At 44.7% G+C, this 16,766-nt stretch overlaps 1 protein-coding gene across 2 annotated transcripts in view; it reads right to left on the bottom strand.

Annotated features, from left to right (window-relative positions):
• The window catches only part of RIN2 (Ras and Rab interactor 2), a 174,842-nt gene that overhangs the window by 22,907 nt on the left and 135,169 nt on the right, over positions 1–16,766 (bottom strand). For both annotated transcript variants that reach the window (XM_044291755.1, XM_044291756.1), the window contains exons 7-8: positions 9,176–9,267; positions 1,500–2,597 (exon numbers count right to left, since the gene is read on the bottom strand). In XM_044291755.1, the coding sequence (XP_044147690.1) occupies positions 1,500–2,597; positions 9,176–9,267 (1,190 nt within the window). The remainder of the gene's footprint in view (positions 1–1,499; positions 2,598–9,175; positions 9,268–16,766) is intronic.

Below are 16,766 nucleotides of genomic sequence, written 5' to 3'. Positions count from 1 at the left end.
ATTCCACATTTTTCTCACTCCCATCAACAGAAAGAGATATTCTTCTTGGCAATACAGAACTGCTCTATATTTTGCAGACGGGCCACAAGGATCTGCAACCTATATGGATGTGTGCATAGAGATAAGGGCTCATTCACATGAATGTTATTTGGTTGGCAAAAAATTCCGCTCGGATGTGGACCCATTCACTTTGAAAGGGACCGCAAAAGATGTGCACATCCGTTGCTCTGTTACGTGGAGCCACAAAAAAAGAAATAAAAAAGAAAAAGTCCTATTCTTGTCCGTTTTGCGGCCAAGAATAGGCATTTCTATTATGGGTGACCCGTTCCGTACCGCAAATTGCGGAACGCACACGGGCGGCATCCGTGTCCTGCAAAACAGCCACGGTTGTGTGCATGAGCCCTAAGTGTGCATGAATAGTAAATAAGCAGTGGACACCAATGCCAGCCACCTGGCGCTTATAGGTAGGTAGCACGGCAAGAAAGGGATGATCGTCTGTTCACATGATTAGTCTGACATGAGATCTACCATTCTTGGTAATGCAATTAGAGAAGTAATCCCTATTAGGACAAGCTGGTGCTCGGCACTTACTACTGCCCACGATTCATCTGCACCCCCCTATAGACCTCCGAGAGGCTTATACCATGTTTTTGTGTTTTGCAGAGGCCCTGCATAGAAGGGGTGCAGACAAGCAAAGACTTAGCAGAAAGCAATTTTAATTAGCATTGCTTGTGCCAAGCCTGGGATTGAGTTTCCAGACTTTTTACTTCCACATGAAAATCTGAATTCCAGGCAATAAGTAGCCTGGCAAGATACCTTCCTGGCAGCATCCAAGGAAAAAAAAAAGGGACGGGCTAAGCAGAAGAAATTCCTAAGGGTAGCAAGGGGTGCAGGTCCTGGCATATGTTAACCTCTTGATTACTAAAGCATATTTAACAGCAAAAAAAAAAACTGTCTATACGTGATATTAACACATTTTTAGTGCATCACACAAGTATAATGTTACAATCTTATATTTTCCTCAAACCATCCAATTTAAGATCTTGAATATACTCATCACTGACCCAATGTTACACAACCAACAAGCCATAGATCAAACGCCCTGGACAGAGGCAGAAGTACATGCAGCAAGTGGTTTCTGTTACTGGATCCTTTTCATGTTTCCCAAACACCCCCTACCCCCACCCCCACCAGATGACGTTCCTTTTACTTAGACCGTGCCTTTAAATGGATAAACAAAAACATCTGGGTCAGCGCCTGTGTGGAAGCACTGTGCTATACCGGAGTATATCATAGGGTGTCTATGGGATTTGGGACACGGAGTGTCATGTGTTAACCATAGCTGGATATGTAATAGTGATCCATGAGCCATGGTCCAAAGTTACATAAGGAAATATCAGTATGAGTAATAAGTACTAGATCATGGCCGTCATAGGGGTCCTAACCTGTTGTGCAACACAGGCAGTACGCTATGTCATGAAATAACAGACTTGTCTCACCTATTTGATCTTCTGGGATCAGGGATTCAATCGGAGGGTCTAGTTCGGAGCTCTGTGCCAAGTAATTCTTAACCTGTGTCATAAACTGTCGGATGGTGTGCAACATATCTGTGCTGGAGACGTGGCAGTCCTTGTTCTCCTGCAGAAAACTGATGTAATCCTGTACGAGGCACCCGAAATAAGTGCACTTGTCCCTAGACAAGGCTGCTATCTTCTTAACCATCTTCTTCTCTGGGGTCACCAAGGAACTGAACACGCCGCTCACCTTGCGCAGGTGAGTTTTCACAAGTTTAGAAAATCCCAAAGACGTGGCCCTTTTATTTTTGGACTTTATTGGAGGCGCCATACTCTCCTGATCGCTCTCTTCTTCACAATCCTCCAAACTGTCGCCTTCGTAAAAAGGGGGCACCATGCGGTCGTACTCAAAGGAATCTGATGACGAGGTGGAGATGCTCATGTCGCTCAGGCGTTGCATGCGTAACGTGCCTTGGACAGGTGAGTTGCTGATCTGACCCACGTTCATGTTCTGCATTGGTCTCTGAGGTGGAGATTCTTCAGGCTGAGAGTCAAATGAAGATCTACAGGAACTATTGAGTGATGGGCTGTGGTCGCTGCTTTGCCACCTGTTAATGGTAGCTTGTTTCTTCAAGCGAGGAGGGGGGATAGGGGTAGCAATTTTAGGAGAGTCCAAGTTCCCGTGCCGATTATTAATAAGTGTTTCTGGCATGCTTGGCTCTGACTGTACAGCTCTGGACAGCTGAAGGTTTGTGCGATGACTGTTAATAGAAGGGGGAGGGGGCCTGGGAGGTGGTGATTTCGCCCTCTCTATGCCATTTGTTTCTTGGGTTCTTGTGCTGTCCCTCTTAAAGCTTCCTCCCGAGTCCTGGCTGTGCACTTTTAAGAAGAGAGGATTAATGAAACACAGAGCGCCGTTGGTCTGGCTACATTCCAGTTCTGAGGGTGTTCTGGTGCGGAGAGAATGCACTCCATTTATAAGAGGTAGATGAAGTGACTGCCTCTTGACGCTGCCTTGGGGGAGAGGCTTGAGAGAAGGTGGAGGATATTTTGGTCTGATGTTTACAGAAGATTTCCAAAAGTCTTGGAAGAAAAAGAAAAAAAAAAGAAACACATGAAATCCTCATTGTGTGAACAAAACATGTGCTCAAATGCATGAAATTAGCAGAATCAAGAACTTTTACAAATTTCACTTTATCGGCAGCTTTATAACAAAAGGGATCAATCTAATGGGATCTACTACAAGAAGACAAACCACACTGTCTGGCTGGCACAAGGACACTGGCACACTATCATACTTAGGGTTTAGGTTTCACACTACAAACTCACATTGCAGAGATGGGAAATTGTAGACATTTTATTGTCCCTGGAATAAAAATCTAAATTTGGAAGTATCAGGATCTGGTATTATGAACAGCCATGAAAATGAAAGGTTTTGTGGCACAGGATTGGGGATGATTAACTGATTGTTGTGGGTCCGACTGCTGAGATCCCCACCAATCCTGAGAATGGAGGTTCCATGTTTCCTGCTGCCCCATTTATTCATATAGTACTGCAGTAGACAGCCGAGTCCCATCAGGTCAGGAACATGGGACCTTGCTTCTCAAGATCAGTGGGGGTCCCAGCAGACAGACCCCCATCAATCAGTTAGTTATCCCCTTTCCCATGGATAGGGCATAACGTTGATACTTGGCACAACCCCTTTAAAGAAATAATTCATAATCTTGTATACTTTACCTTTAATAAGATCTATTCTTTTTTTTACCATGTTACCTTTTTATCGTCACTTAGAACAAGTGGCTTTTCTATGCTAATAATATTGATTATTTTATCATTTCAAATTTTTCATATCATTTGCCCCAATCTACTAATGTCTCAGCTAGTAGCAGTGCCTATAGAGTCACAGCTCCTGAGCAGAAGCAGATCCTATGCCCTTGCTCTGTTAATTGAAGCGGCTGCGCAGGCAGGAAATTTTCAGGGCCGGGCTAACTGTCCGAACCTGTCAATCTAGCAGCAGAAGGGCGCCTCTACAGCTGCGGGGACATCTAACCATAGGTGAACAAGCCCTGCTGATGAGATAAATCGATTTGTTGGAATCGATTTGCTAATCTCTATCATGAATGCATGTGAAAACCGGGAAGCCACAATGCAGACAACGAGCACACATGTAATTTTACAACAAGTCAAATCAGTTTTTAAAAATAATTGCTAGGGTGCCTTCACACGTGGTAGATATAGATAGGCTTTAGCGCAGCAAATATAGAGCCCCCAAATGGAGAGGGCTTCAGCCAAAGAGGTTCTACCTGGTAGATCATAGTTTAGTAAGCCTGTAAGTATATTGTGTATGGAGGTATCTTTCCCTAGAAGCAATGCTTCAACCAAGATGTTGTAAGGAGCCACAAGATGCCTGTGTGCACAGGGCCTTCGATACTGAGCAGTTGATAAATGATTCACATCCTCCTGTATATCACATTACCACATTATGCAATAGGCATGAATATTGTAGAGTGTATACGTACCGGACCAAGCTAAAGAACAGCTTTCCTGAACCACATTTGCAGGGAAGTGAAAAGTATTTTGCAGAAAGGGCAGGCAAGGCAAAAGGAAAAAAGCTGAAAGCTCCTCTTCTTCACCAGTCTCTTAAGACTCAGCCCAGGTCATCAGCTGCTCAGCTTTTCTTCCTTCCCTCGCTTGTAAACACACAGCTGCATGCGTGTGGATTGCAAAACTTGGAATCTGGCATAGAGCGTGGTCAGAAGAATGACACGCTGTGTGCTTTTAAAGATTATAACAATGAGTAACAGGAAGCTCTGCTAGTAAACCTAACATATGTCTGGCCTACTTGTAGGAGGCCCAACACTGGGCCAGAAGAGCAGGAAAGATGAGCGCGCTTACATGTTTATCATATGCAGGCCAAGTAGTTTGAGAGAAAATCCGCTATTTGTAAGTTTCTAAAGTTAGCTTCGATGTGGATATAAGTTTAATTACAGACAACAGCTTCTAAATCCAATAGAAAGTTTGGAAAATGAACGCTGCAGAGAAGCAGTCCCAAACATATGGCAGTGATTTTGTAAAAGACAGAGACACTGCTGTAGCACCTAACTCCATCAGAGGGCACCAGATCCTTGTTCAGGGCAGCCAGGGAAGAAGATTCAGCCTGCACAGGAAGTGGGCAGGGAAACTGTTCCAGTGTGTGCACGTGCGTGCTGAGACCAAGTGTGTAGCTCTCAGGTATCAGAGCAGATATGGCCTTTGTTAATCGCATCCTGCACAAGGTTCACACACTATAGATAAATTTATGCCTTCAAAAATGCGGTGAATTTTCAAACCCATATCTAGCGCTCTTTTGACAAGATGCTTCAACCATCATGTTTTTCTACTTAAATTTATAGCTCTAGGGGGAATTCACATTTTCCAGGAATTAATCATCATTGCCTATCCTAACTATAGGCCGTAAATGTTTGATCATTGGTGATTCAGCCCTCAGGATTCTTCAGATCAGCAGTAACAAAGAAGCCATGGCTTTCCAGCACCATCATTATTTACACAAGCACAGCTGGTACTGCAATTTGGTCCCATTCAAGTAGGCTGCAGTACTGGGCACAACCAATTTCTACGTACGGTGCTGTTCATGTGTGAACAATGGAGTTGTACAAAATTTCATGGAGCCCTAAACTAAAAGCCTGATTGTGAGGAATGTGGAATTATGATCAAATGCCAGCCATAATCTAATTCTAGCCATTTGCTGTCAGATAGAGGGCGTGAACTCCGCAGGGGTCCTGGCTTCAAGCAGGCCACACATTTGGACGAATTCACACCTCACTCAGCCAGCACGGAGGCCAACTCCAGCCAGTACTGGTTTCAGTATTCAGATCAATTAAATCGATCAGACATCATGGCACTGGAGATTCATAAGGAATTATGAATTGCCCGTCCATCACTGGCATAAACCAGTTATATATCTGCGACCCTGGGGCCAAGACGGACATGCCCCTGGTCATAGTTTGGGGGTGGGGTGCCGAGAAGGGGAGATACAGAGATCTCCCCACAGGAATCTAATAACGGCGCCATGTTTGGTCTCCACCTGTAGCCAGAACCCAGGCGGACCCGTTGGTCCCAGAACCATCTCCCTGTGACCTTCCGGTCTGGAGCTATGGACCCTAATAGGTTTTGTGGGTCTTTGGCTACCAGGACCAGAAAGGAGGAGTGGACTCCTCCCAGAGGCTGATGCAGGCCAGAGGCCAGCGTCGTTCTCTGAAGGGGGTCACATCGAGTACTGTGTTTGGAGGGACCGTGGACCAACTGCTGACATCACTGCCCCCATGTGACTACAGCCAACCATTACAGCAACCCAGAACTCATCACAACCCAAAGGACTACTCATCCATCTGGTAACTGACCCTTGCTCTGTTTAACTCTGTTGTATCGTACCACCTGTATTTGCACATCCGACCACTGCATATATTTTCTGTGTATATTGTGTATTGTCTAGTGCGACCTTAAGGCAATTAAATATACAATTTAATCTTGTGCTGTCCTTGTATCTCGATCACGAATCCCCACGTCCGTATTTCGGCATAGTTATACGCTACTGAGGATTGGTTTCTCACCCTATATAATCCCGTTAGCGGGCCGGGCTTATATCAAATGAGGAACTGGTGGCAGTGTACTGGGCTGAGAAAGCTCTGTTTCATTGGGGGAGTGAAAAGGCTATTCGTCACACTGATGATCTGGAGAAGGACCCTTCATACGAGTAGTTGCTTCCAATCATTTCCCCATATAAACATGTCTGTCAATCACCTGACAAATGAGCAAACGATTATTTTTCTTCGCCTGTATCTTTTATGTGGATGTGGATCATCAGTAGCACATTGTGTAAATATTCCTTGTGTAAATGGGGATGTGCTGCTGACACTAATGACATTGTATGTAAATAACACTAGTAATAACGATCGTTCATTTACATTGCATAAAGCCATGATCATTGATCCATGTAAATAGAGCTAAACAGGCGCTGAACGACTTGCTAGACCGTCAAATGGTACTCATTATGTAAAAGGATCCTAAAGCCTATCTAATATTTTAATGAAAAACTAAAAAAATACAGCGTGAGATGAGGTAAGCTGCTAAAAAAAGTTGTATTTCGCAGTTACCTGTATGTGCTTGTGCTCTGCGCCACACATTCTGCATTAACTCCAGAAAGGTCCTTGAGAAATGTTACCTCCGAAACGCATTGGATTTGAGCCTTGCAGCAATCTGTGCTGTCTACTTTCACTTTTGGGCAGAGACGCCCCACCAGTCATGGTGTGCACGCTCATGCAGACTCGTAGACCAGTGGGGGAGCATTACCTGAAAGCACCTGATGTGAAGACACTACGTGGATTTCAAACTCCAGAAGAGGAAGCTGCACCACTCAAACAATACTGTGGGAGACGAAGTGTGAAGGCGCAAAAACTTGGGTTAGTGCTTGTTCATGCCATTGAGTCCCGTAGTAGTACCACTGCGTGTAGTGTAGTCGCTACCCAGTAGTGTGAGCTTCGATTAGGAAATGTGGGTGGCATTCATCATTCACTGTGTTTGTGACTTTGCCACTTTCCAAGAAGGGAGAGCGGTGGAGCCAGGCTCATTTATCTTCTTTTATTCTACTTTTATTCTACTTTTACTTGGCGTATAAGTAGACTGAAAACTATACCAGCTCTGATCTGCTATAAACTTGAAGCTAGGCGCTCACACTGCTGGAGAAAGCTCCTAATTTATGATAAGGCCTGTGCCATGCCATAAATTAAATGTATCCTCCAGCAGCAAATGAGATATTTTAGACTGAAAAATCATAGGCACGTTTGTTTTAATTATCCCTCCCACTGAAATTAGCACATTAAAGGGTTTCTACCACTTGCATATCACATATTTGGTGATCAGACACTAGCGATCCGCTAGTGTCTGATGTAGCTTACAAGCTAATTATTACCTTAATCCGTTCGGCCCATACCTCAAAAAAAGCACTTATATCTTTATGCAAATGAGCCTCTAGGTGCTATGCAGGCGTTTTTCCAGCACCTAGAGGCTCCGTCTACCTTGCAGTTTGCCGCCCAGCGCCTCGCTCCAGCACGCCCATCTTCAACTCTATTCGATCCTCCCCCTGCTTCTGCCTTCCGAAATCTCGCGCCTGTGCCGTTCGTCGCGGCATTCGGCGCAGGCGCAGTCAATGTCTGACCGCTCCGTGCTCAGACATTTCCACTGCGCCTGCGCCGATGACATCGGCGCAGGCGCAGTGGAAATGTCTGAGCACGGAGCGGTCAGACATTGACTGCGCCTGCGCCGAATGCCTCCGAATGCCGCGACGAACGGCGCAGGCGCGGGATTTCTGAAGGCTGAAGCAGGGGGAGGATCGAATACGGTAAGAGATGGGCGTGCTGGAGCGAGGCGATGGGCGGCAAACTGCAAGGTAGACGGAGCCTCTAGGTGCTGGAAAAACGCCTGCATAGCACCTAGAGGCTCATTTGCATAAAGATATAAGTGCTTTTTTTGAGGTATGGGCCGAACGGATTAAGGTAATAATTAGCTTGTAAGCTACATCAGACACTAGCGGATCGCTAGTGTCTGATCACCAAATATGTGATATGCAAGTGGTAGAAACCCTTTAAACAGTACTGGAGTAAAGAGAAAAAAAAAAGTTTGCAAAATGGCTGAGCTTTTTTTGGGCTTCCCTAACGTGTTTCCCAGCCATATTATTCCTGGTTTCACATGCACAGCTAGATGCATTACTCTCACAAGCAGGGGTTGTCTGCCTTCTCTGGAATCTGCCAGTACTGTATGCAGTGACCTCACTTCCCTTACTTCCTACTAAGTTTGTTTTCTTCTAAGGAGCTGATAAGGAGGGAGAGAGAGAGAGATCACACTTACAGGCACACTGGAACCTCTATGCTATTCAGAAGCAGTATAGAAGCAGTTCCATTATTAGGCTCAGGATCTCAGCTAGCTCTGACTTCAGGGTCTCTGTAACCAGGGACGGATCTAGCCTGACAACAGATTAAGTGGAATTGAGAACCCTAGTGGCCACCACTTTATAGCATTTTTTTTTGCTAATTACACTATTCTCTATTAAAGGGGTTGTCAACCTCTTCTTATCTAATTTACTATGTATGAGTGGAGCACTGGAGCACTTCCTTGCACTAATGCTCCCCCTTGCCTTGCCCTGTATAGCGCAGGGCAAGGTCTGTTTGTTTACTACCGGTGACATACCGAGCTTCTCTGTACTATGCTAGGTGGAGATTTCCGCCTAGCAGTGAGCCCACTGACATCACTGGCACAAATGGGTGGTCTGTAGTGCTGCCCTAGGCTGTTTTAAAGGCAGGTAGTAGTGTAACCAGCCTCAAAAACAGCCTAAGATCGCCCATTTGTGCCAGTGACGTCACCGGGCTCCCTGTCCCTTTATATAACCCCGTTATGTTAATTTGTATGAAAGTAGAGTGACTCTTGAATATCACTGAATGTGTGTGGTCCATGTGCCAGCGTATAATTCTCCATCGTGCCCTGTGAAGACATTCTCTACTAGAAGCAATGCATTTCAAACCTATGGTCTAAGCACTTTTATGGGTGACATATTGTGGCTCCACACAACACACCTTAGAATGGGACATGTTTAGCAAAACATTACTCACCAGTCCCCAGTTGAGAAATATCTTCAAGTTCAGCATCTGACTTGGCTGTGGCAATGGCATGAGGCAACTTCAAAGTGAAGGGAAGGACGTCCCTGTTGGCAAAATAAATGAAATGTAGTTATCTTACAGTCTTCGTGTTCCATTTAACAGCACGTTTCTTGGAATCACTTGTAGTAACATTTTTCTTCACTTTCCTACCTGGAGGTTTATTTATGTTGTTATTATCTCTATGGAGAGGTTTAATTACTGAGCACCAGAGCATATCCCAACATGACATGGCATAACCATAACTATGAGGGAACTTAAAGGCGTTGTCTCACTTCAGCAAATGGCATTTATCATGTACAGAACGTTAATATAAGGCAACTACTAATGTATTGTGATTGTCCATATTGCCTCCTCTGTTGGTTTTATTCACTTTTCCACCACATTATACACGGCTCATATCTAGGTGTTATGACCACCCTGCAATCCAGTAGCGGTGGTTGTGCTTGCACACTGTAGGAAAAAGTGCTGGCCTCTTTGGTGGCTGAGACTGTGGGATCGCCCATAGGCACGCATGCGCAAAAGCTCCCTTGCCAGCCACCTCATATCTGTACTGCTGCAGGGGCACTAACCCCAGGAAACGAGCCGCACTAAACTCCCAACAGAGCAGATGACAGGTGCAGGGTATTTAAATGGAGGAGACTGGATCTGCTTGGTCACATGACTCTCCATTACAGGACCTCTGTGTGGACAGGACAAAAGATTAGACCAACAAGGGGGTCATAGCTTATGAAATATATAAAATGGTGCAGGATAAAAAAAATGGCTGTATTAGTAAATGCCATATATTCATCTTAACTATGCATTGATTGACAGTAGCCAGAAAGTGAACAACCCCTTTAATTAGTAGACTACATTGTGAAAATCTTAATGTACTTGCGTGCGCTGCACAACAGCGAAGCAACCAAAAACTGCAACATTACAAAATAAAAACATCTGCAAAACTTCATTTTTATAAATGGGAGAGTAGTTGAGCTTTTCATACAGGAAATGTTCATAGTAATGTTTCTAACACCACATCACCATACGGTGGATTTCAATGGTGCAGCGTTCCTAACCAATGGATGAGAAATCTATAGCAAAACTGCAATAAATATGTGACTAATAGGACATGCAGCAGTAAAAAACAACAACTCCAAATACAGTTTTAGAGAATAGGGACACTTTACAAGACCTGCTTCCTTATTAAAACCACAGTATGTAAATGTGGATAAATGTTAAGTTCTGCATCCGGGTATTCATAATCAACAAGTAATATATACTCTCCTAAAGAATTATTAGGAACACCATACTAATACAGTGTTGGACCCCCTTTTGCCTTCAGAACTGCCTTTATTCTACGTGGCATTGATTCAACAAGCTGCTGATAGCATTCTTTAGAAATGTTGGCCCATATTGATAGGATAGCATCTTGCAGTTGATGGAGATTTGAGGGATGCACATCCAGGGCATGAAGCTCCCGTTCTACCACATCCCAAAGATGCTCTATTGGGTTGAGATCTGGTGACTGTGGGGGCCATTTTAGTACAGTGAACTCATTGTCATGTTCAACAAACCAATTTGAAATGATTCGAGCTTTGTGACATGGTGCATTATCCTGCTGGAAGTAGCCATCAGATGATGGGTACATGGTGGTCATGAAGGGATGGACATGGTCAGAAACAATGCTCAGGTAGCCCGTGGCATTTAAGCGATGGCCAGTTTGCACTAAGGGGCCTAAAGTGTGCCCAGAAAACATCCCCCACACCATTACACCACCACCACCAGCCTGCGCAGTGGTAACAAGGCATGATGGATACATGTTCTCATTCTGTTTACGCCAAATTCGGACTCTACCATTTGAATGTCTCAACAGAAATCAAGACTCATCAGACCAGGCAACATTTTTCCAGTCTTCAACAGTCCAATTTTGGTGAGCTCGTGCAAATTGTAGCCCCTTTTTCCTATTTGTAGTGGAGATGAGTGGTACCCGGTGGGGTCTTCTGCTGTTGTAGCCCACCTTTCTTTCCCATTCTGACATTCAGTTTGGAGTTCAGGAGATTGTCTTGACCAGGACCACAACCCTACATACATTGAAGCAACTGCCATGTGATTGGTTGATTAGATAATCGCATTAATGAGAAATAGAACAGGTGTTCCTAATAATTCTTTAGGTGAGTGTATGTCCTAGGAGGAGTAACACTGGGAGAGTCACTTGTAGATCAGACTAAATAAAAGCACCATGGCAATCAGCTGCTTCTAAAACCAGCACAATACTGTCATGTTTCGGCGGGACAGGGACATAATATTGCCACCAGGTACATATTACTGCAACTTTACAAATCATTGGTGCAGCCCTATGTGGAATACGCAGTTCAGGTCACAGAAAGGATGCCCTGGAGCTGAAGAAAGTACAAAGAACGGTGACTAAACTGATAAGGGGCATGGGATTAAAAGAATTACATTTATTTAGTCTTGAGAAGAGACAACTAATACCCTCAAAAGACATGGGGGCACTGACTCTGACTGGAAAAGAAAAAGTTCAGTCTCCAGAAGCATCAAAGCTTCTTTACTGTAAGAACTGTGAATCTGTGGAATAGACTACAGTTTACAGTAAAAAAAAAAAGGCTTAGATGATTTCCTAGCATTAAATAACATTAAATGGGTTATCCAACCCCTATAATGACCATGACGGGGACGGGAACGAGCCTCCCTAGCATCACCCGCGATGCTGGGGAGCCTCGTCCCCATGGCAGCCTGCGATTGAGTACCGCCCACCCCCACCCCCTCAACGGACGTTTTGTTCTGCGCGATGGGGAGATGCAGCGGCTGTAGTGCGGGGATCAGGAACGACGCGGGTGCCGGGGTAAGCATAACCTATTGTCACGGAAGGTGTACAGGAAACAAGACAATGCAACATGAATATATGACTCACTGGATCCAAAGCTAAGGAACCAAAAGGGAGACCCCTGCATATGACCTGGCACTTTCCCTGGCTGCTCAGCCTATGCAAAAATCCCAAAGGTGGATGGTTGCATATCCATGTACCTCGACTATATAACACCTGAACACCCTACAATAGTGAGGGGACACGACCACCGGCTCCCTACACCAGACACGGAGGGAGTCAGGGTCACCTGGGATCCAGCAAACATAAAATAACAGATAAATGTACAGCACTTAACTTAGTAGCAGACTGGGAAATAGGATCAGCATGCACACACACTCCAGGAAGAAGTATAAGCCGCCCAGTAATGCATTATGGGGCGGAATTTAAAGGGATGCAATCAGTCCAACTACATGACAGCTGAGAGAGGCTAAAGAGATGAGGAACTGAATACCACAACAAAGAAAACTCAAGGAGGAGGTTCTGAAAGGCTTCTGTCAGAGCTTCTCAGCTGTCTGGTTGTGACACCTATATGAGGTGCCTGGGCATTATGGGGGTCATTATAGGGGTTGGATAATCTCTTTAAAAGAGTTTTCTGAGATTTTTGAACTGATGATATAGATTCACTAAAATACTGAGTAATATAATCTAAGGGGCAGAAATCTGCATCATCACTCAGAAATCATGACAAAATGTACATAGTTACATAGAGTTAGCTGAAAAAAGGCATAAGTCCATCATGTCCACCGAGGGGCTGTGAATGAAGGTAAGGGGAGTGAGACCCAGATTTCTACACATTTACATAAGTATTAAAAGGATTTACTGAGAATTTTAAACTGATGGCCTATCGAGGCGCTGTGCTTGGTGAGCAAAGCGAGGGCCGGGTGTCGGACCCCCACCTATCAGATACTGATGATCTATCCAGAGGATAGGTCATCCGTTAAAAAATCTCGGTAAATACTTACACAAATGTGTAGAAATCCAGGTCTTACCTTCATTTTCCTCCCTACCCATTCCCTGGGTGAACTTGATAGACATATAAAATATATATTTTCTTCAGCCATACTAACTATACATTTGGTCCTGATTTCTGAGTGATAATGCAGATTCTGCCCCTGAGATTGTATTACTCAGTCTTTTAGTAAATCCATATAGCCTGGTAAAGTAAGAGAAACGTAATAGCTCCCTGCTGTAAATAATGGAGTGCAGTGATAGGTTCACTTGCTCTTTATCCTTGAATTACTTGTACGCATGGCGATTTCAGTACAGCTTCCATGACTGCATGATGTCATTCCACTTTAAACAGAGAGGTCAAGGAAGACAGAGCAAGCACTGCGGGCACCAACGCCAAAATGCCTTTTATTCCTATAGCATCAAGCTCTGCCTAAACCCAGCATGGAACGAAAAAGTTTATTTGAGGTTACTTAGGATGCACAGTCCAAACACATCATTGTATAGAGCAGCCTGGAGACCGGCCAACAGCTTGAAACGAATCTGTATGAATCGAGAGCTTCTGAGGTCAGCCTTAAATACCAGGCAACCTGATCGCAGAGAGGAATTGTGCTATGCACTAACCCAGTGCATCACTGCTGGGGGACTGTTAGGAGAGTGCAGGAGATGAAAGCGTCAGTCTTGATGAACAGTTACACATAGTTTACGTTTAGTAGTATGTATGTTTATTGCCAGAGGTACTGATAGCTCAGCAACCACTTCATGCCAACAGGGACGGATAATGGGGAGAAGTTTAAGAATGAATTGCCAGAAGTTTGCAACGAAGGTCCAGATGAGTGTTACCAGTTGGGGGGGTGTCCCTGCATAGTCTGCCAGGGTTAAACTGTACAGGGACACCCCTCCAACTGGTAACACACATATGGACCTATATTACAGGCTGCTGGAAATTCTTTCCTAAACTTCTAGTAGGAATACCAGAGGTAGGGCAGGGCAAATAAAATTAAATTAACTAATTTGCCCTTTTACTGTCTGATGATTTTATTTAAAAAATCGTCATATCAAATTTTGTCTTCTCCGCTGTGTCGTCTCCAGTCCCTGCTGCCCTGACCATTAATCCTGGCTCGGGCGGCAGGGACTGAAGAGACCCCAGACAGGCTGCGCTGGTATATGAACTGCCTTATCACAGCCACCACCTGCTTCATCTTACTACACCTCTGAGACTGTGCTGTGCCCAGATGTCAACATCTTACTGCGCCCGTGGATAGCGCCTCCAAGAGGTGAGAAATACAGCGCACCCCTATATACAATGCATCCACTATATACAAGATACCCCCTCTATATACAGTGCATCCATCTATATACAGGATACCCCCTCTATACACAGTGCACCCCTATATATACACAGGATACCCCCTCTATATACAGGACACCCCCTCAGGATACTCTCTCTATATACAGGATATCCCCTCTATATACAAGGATACACCCTCTATATGCAGTGCATCCCTCTATATACACAGGATACCCCCTCTATACACAGTGCACCCCTATATATACAGGACACTCACTCAGGATACCCTCTCTATATACAGGATATCCCCTCTATATACAGGATACACCCTCTATATACAGTGCACCACTCTATATACAGGATATCCCCTCTATACAGGACACCCCCTCTATGTACAGGATACCCTCTCTATATACAGGATACCCCCTCTATATATAGTGCACCACTCCATATACAGGACACCCCCTCTATATACCCTGTATATACAGTATACCCCCTCTATATACAATGCATCGCACTATATACAGGACATCTCCTCTATACAGGACACCCATTTATATACAGTGTATCCCCTATCAACAGAAAAATAAAGGACAAAAAATTATCTATATACAGGACACCCCCTCTATATACAGGACACCCCCTCTATATACAGGACACCCCCTCTATATATAGTGCACCTGTCACGGCTGAAGATGGGGAAAACCCTCAGCCGTGCGATGTTAAAGGTATGAGGAGAGCTGCTTGGCCAGGACAACAGAATTAGGGAGCAGGTCACCTCCTACAGCGTCCCTAACTCTGACTCCTAACTGTATGAGCCGACCCAGATGGTAGGAGGGCTCATACTCAGGAACCTCGGGTCCCTATTAGTCCTCAGCCGATCCCTGAGCTAAGAGCTGGGTAAGACAACCTGTTCCTTCTAGACACGGAGGAACAGGAGTCTAAACTAGCCAAACTGCAAATAAAGGGGAACATCACCAGCATAAGGATATGGCAGGCGCGTGAAACTACTTCCACCACTACCTGCCACAGACACACTGACTGGAACCCATGCTCAACTGCTGTAGTCCACACCAAACACAAAAGGACACAGCACACTTATAACTCACACAGGAAACCAGATCCAAACCTGCAATAAGGTGAGACATCACAGAAACATAAACTTAACATCAGGACATATGTTTTATGACCACAAGGGTGGCCCTCACTGGCAGATGGTAAAAGAGACCAGGAGGATGACTCCAGCTTACAAACAAGGCTGGAGTACCCCTCAGCATCAGATCTCAACTGAGGCTAAATAGCCCAAGTAGTCACACCCACACACAGACACACCCAGTGTCCACACACTAAGACCTACACCAGGCAAGGTAGTGAAGCCACTTAAAGGGGAATACACACATAAACGTCACACTCCACCTGTTACCGTTGGCAACGGCATGCGTGGCAACCATGTCCTGGGAATCAGCCAGAAGACCGAGACAATGCCACCACATGCACACAAACACGTTGCCGCAGACAACCGCAGGTGAAGGGAAAATGTCACAGTGCAAACACAAACCCAGTGCACACCAAAACGACAAAGTGCACACATACAAAGACAGGTTGCCTGGTGCAACCGCATGCACTTTACAGCAAGCTGCCCAGCAACAGCTCAGGCTGCTATACTGCCACATACATTATGTTGCCAGCGGCAACCACAGGTGAGGCAACATACTTCAGCCCTAACCTGTGATTGACAACAAGACCGGACCGCAGGCAACTGCATGCGGTTCCAGGAGTCACGGCCATGACCATGATCGTGACAGCACCACTCCATATACAGGACACCCCCCTATATACAGGACACCCCTCTATATACAATGCATCACACTATATACAGGACATCTCCTCTATACAGGACACCCCTTTTATATACAGTGTATCTACTATCAACAGAAAAATAAAAAAAGGACAAAAAAAATCATCAAGAAAAATTAATAATAGTGCTCAAGATAAAAATAATCAGTTTTTTTGGGGGGGAAATTGCCCAACCCTAAATAGAGGAATGGTACAACATAGAGGTTAGTCCATGGGAAATACAAGTAGTCAGGAGAGGCGACAGGTCTTTTTAATGAGTTTAAGTTACAGCCACGTTTTAGCTTCCATATTATAAGTGTAATATGCCCCAACCCCCTAAACATCGTTCTAATGAACCAATCTTAGGTCATTATAAAAACTTAAAGGGGTTTTCCAGCTACACAAAAAAAATATAACGCCACCACTGTACCAGCATTGTGAGGTTCCACATCATGTCTTGACCGTACAGTATGTTTTCGCGCAGTATCCCATATGTGAGCCATATGAGTTTTGAAGTGTTTTCTGCTTCGTAGCAGCCATATGGTACCCAAAGTTTTTTCATAGATCCAAATACAATTTTTCACTCTTCATAGGGCACAACC

The sequence above is a fragment of the Bufo gargarizans genome, chromosome 4 (assembly GCF_014858855.1).
Source record: "Bufo gargarizans isolate SCDJY-AF-19 chromosome 4, ASM1485885v1, whole genome shotgun sequence".
In the NCBI taxonomy this organism is placed as follows: Eukaryota; Metazoa; Chordata; class Amphibia; order Anura; family Bufonidae; genus Bufo; species Bufo gargarizans.
This window is presented reverse-complemented; position numbering and strand designations above follow the sequence as displayed.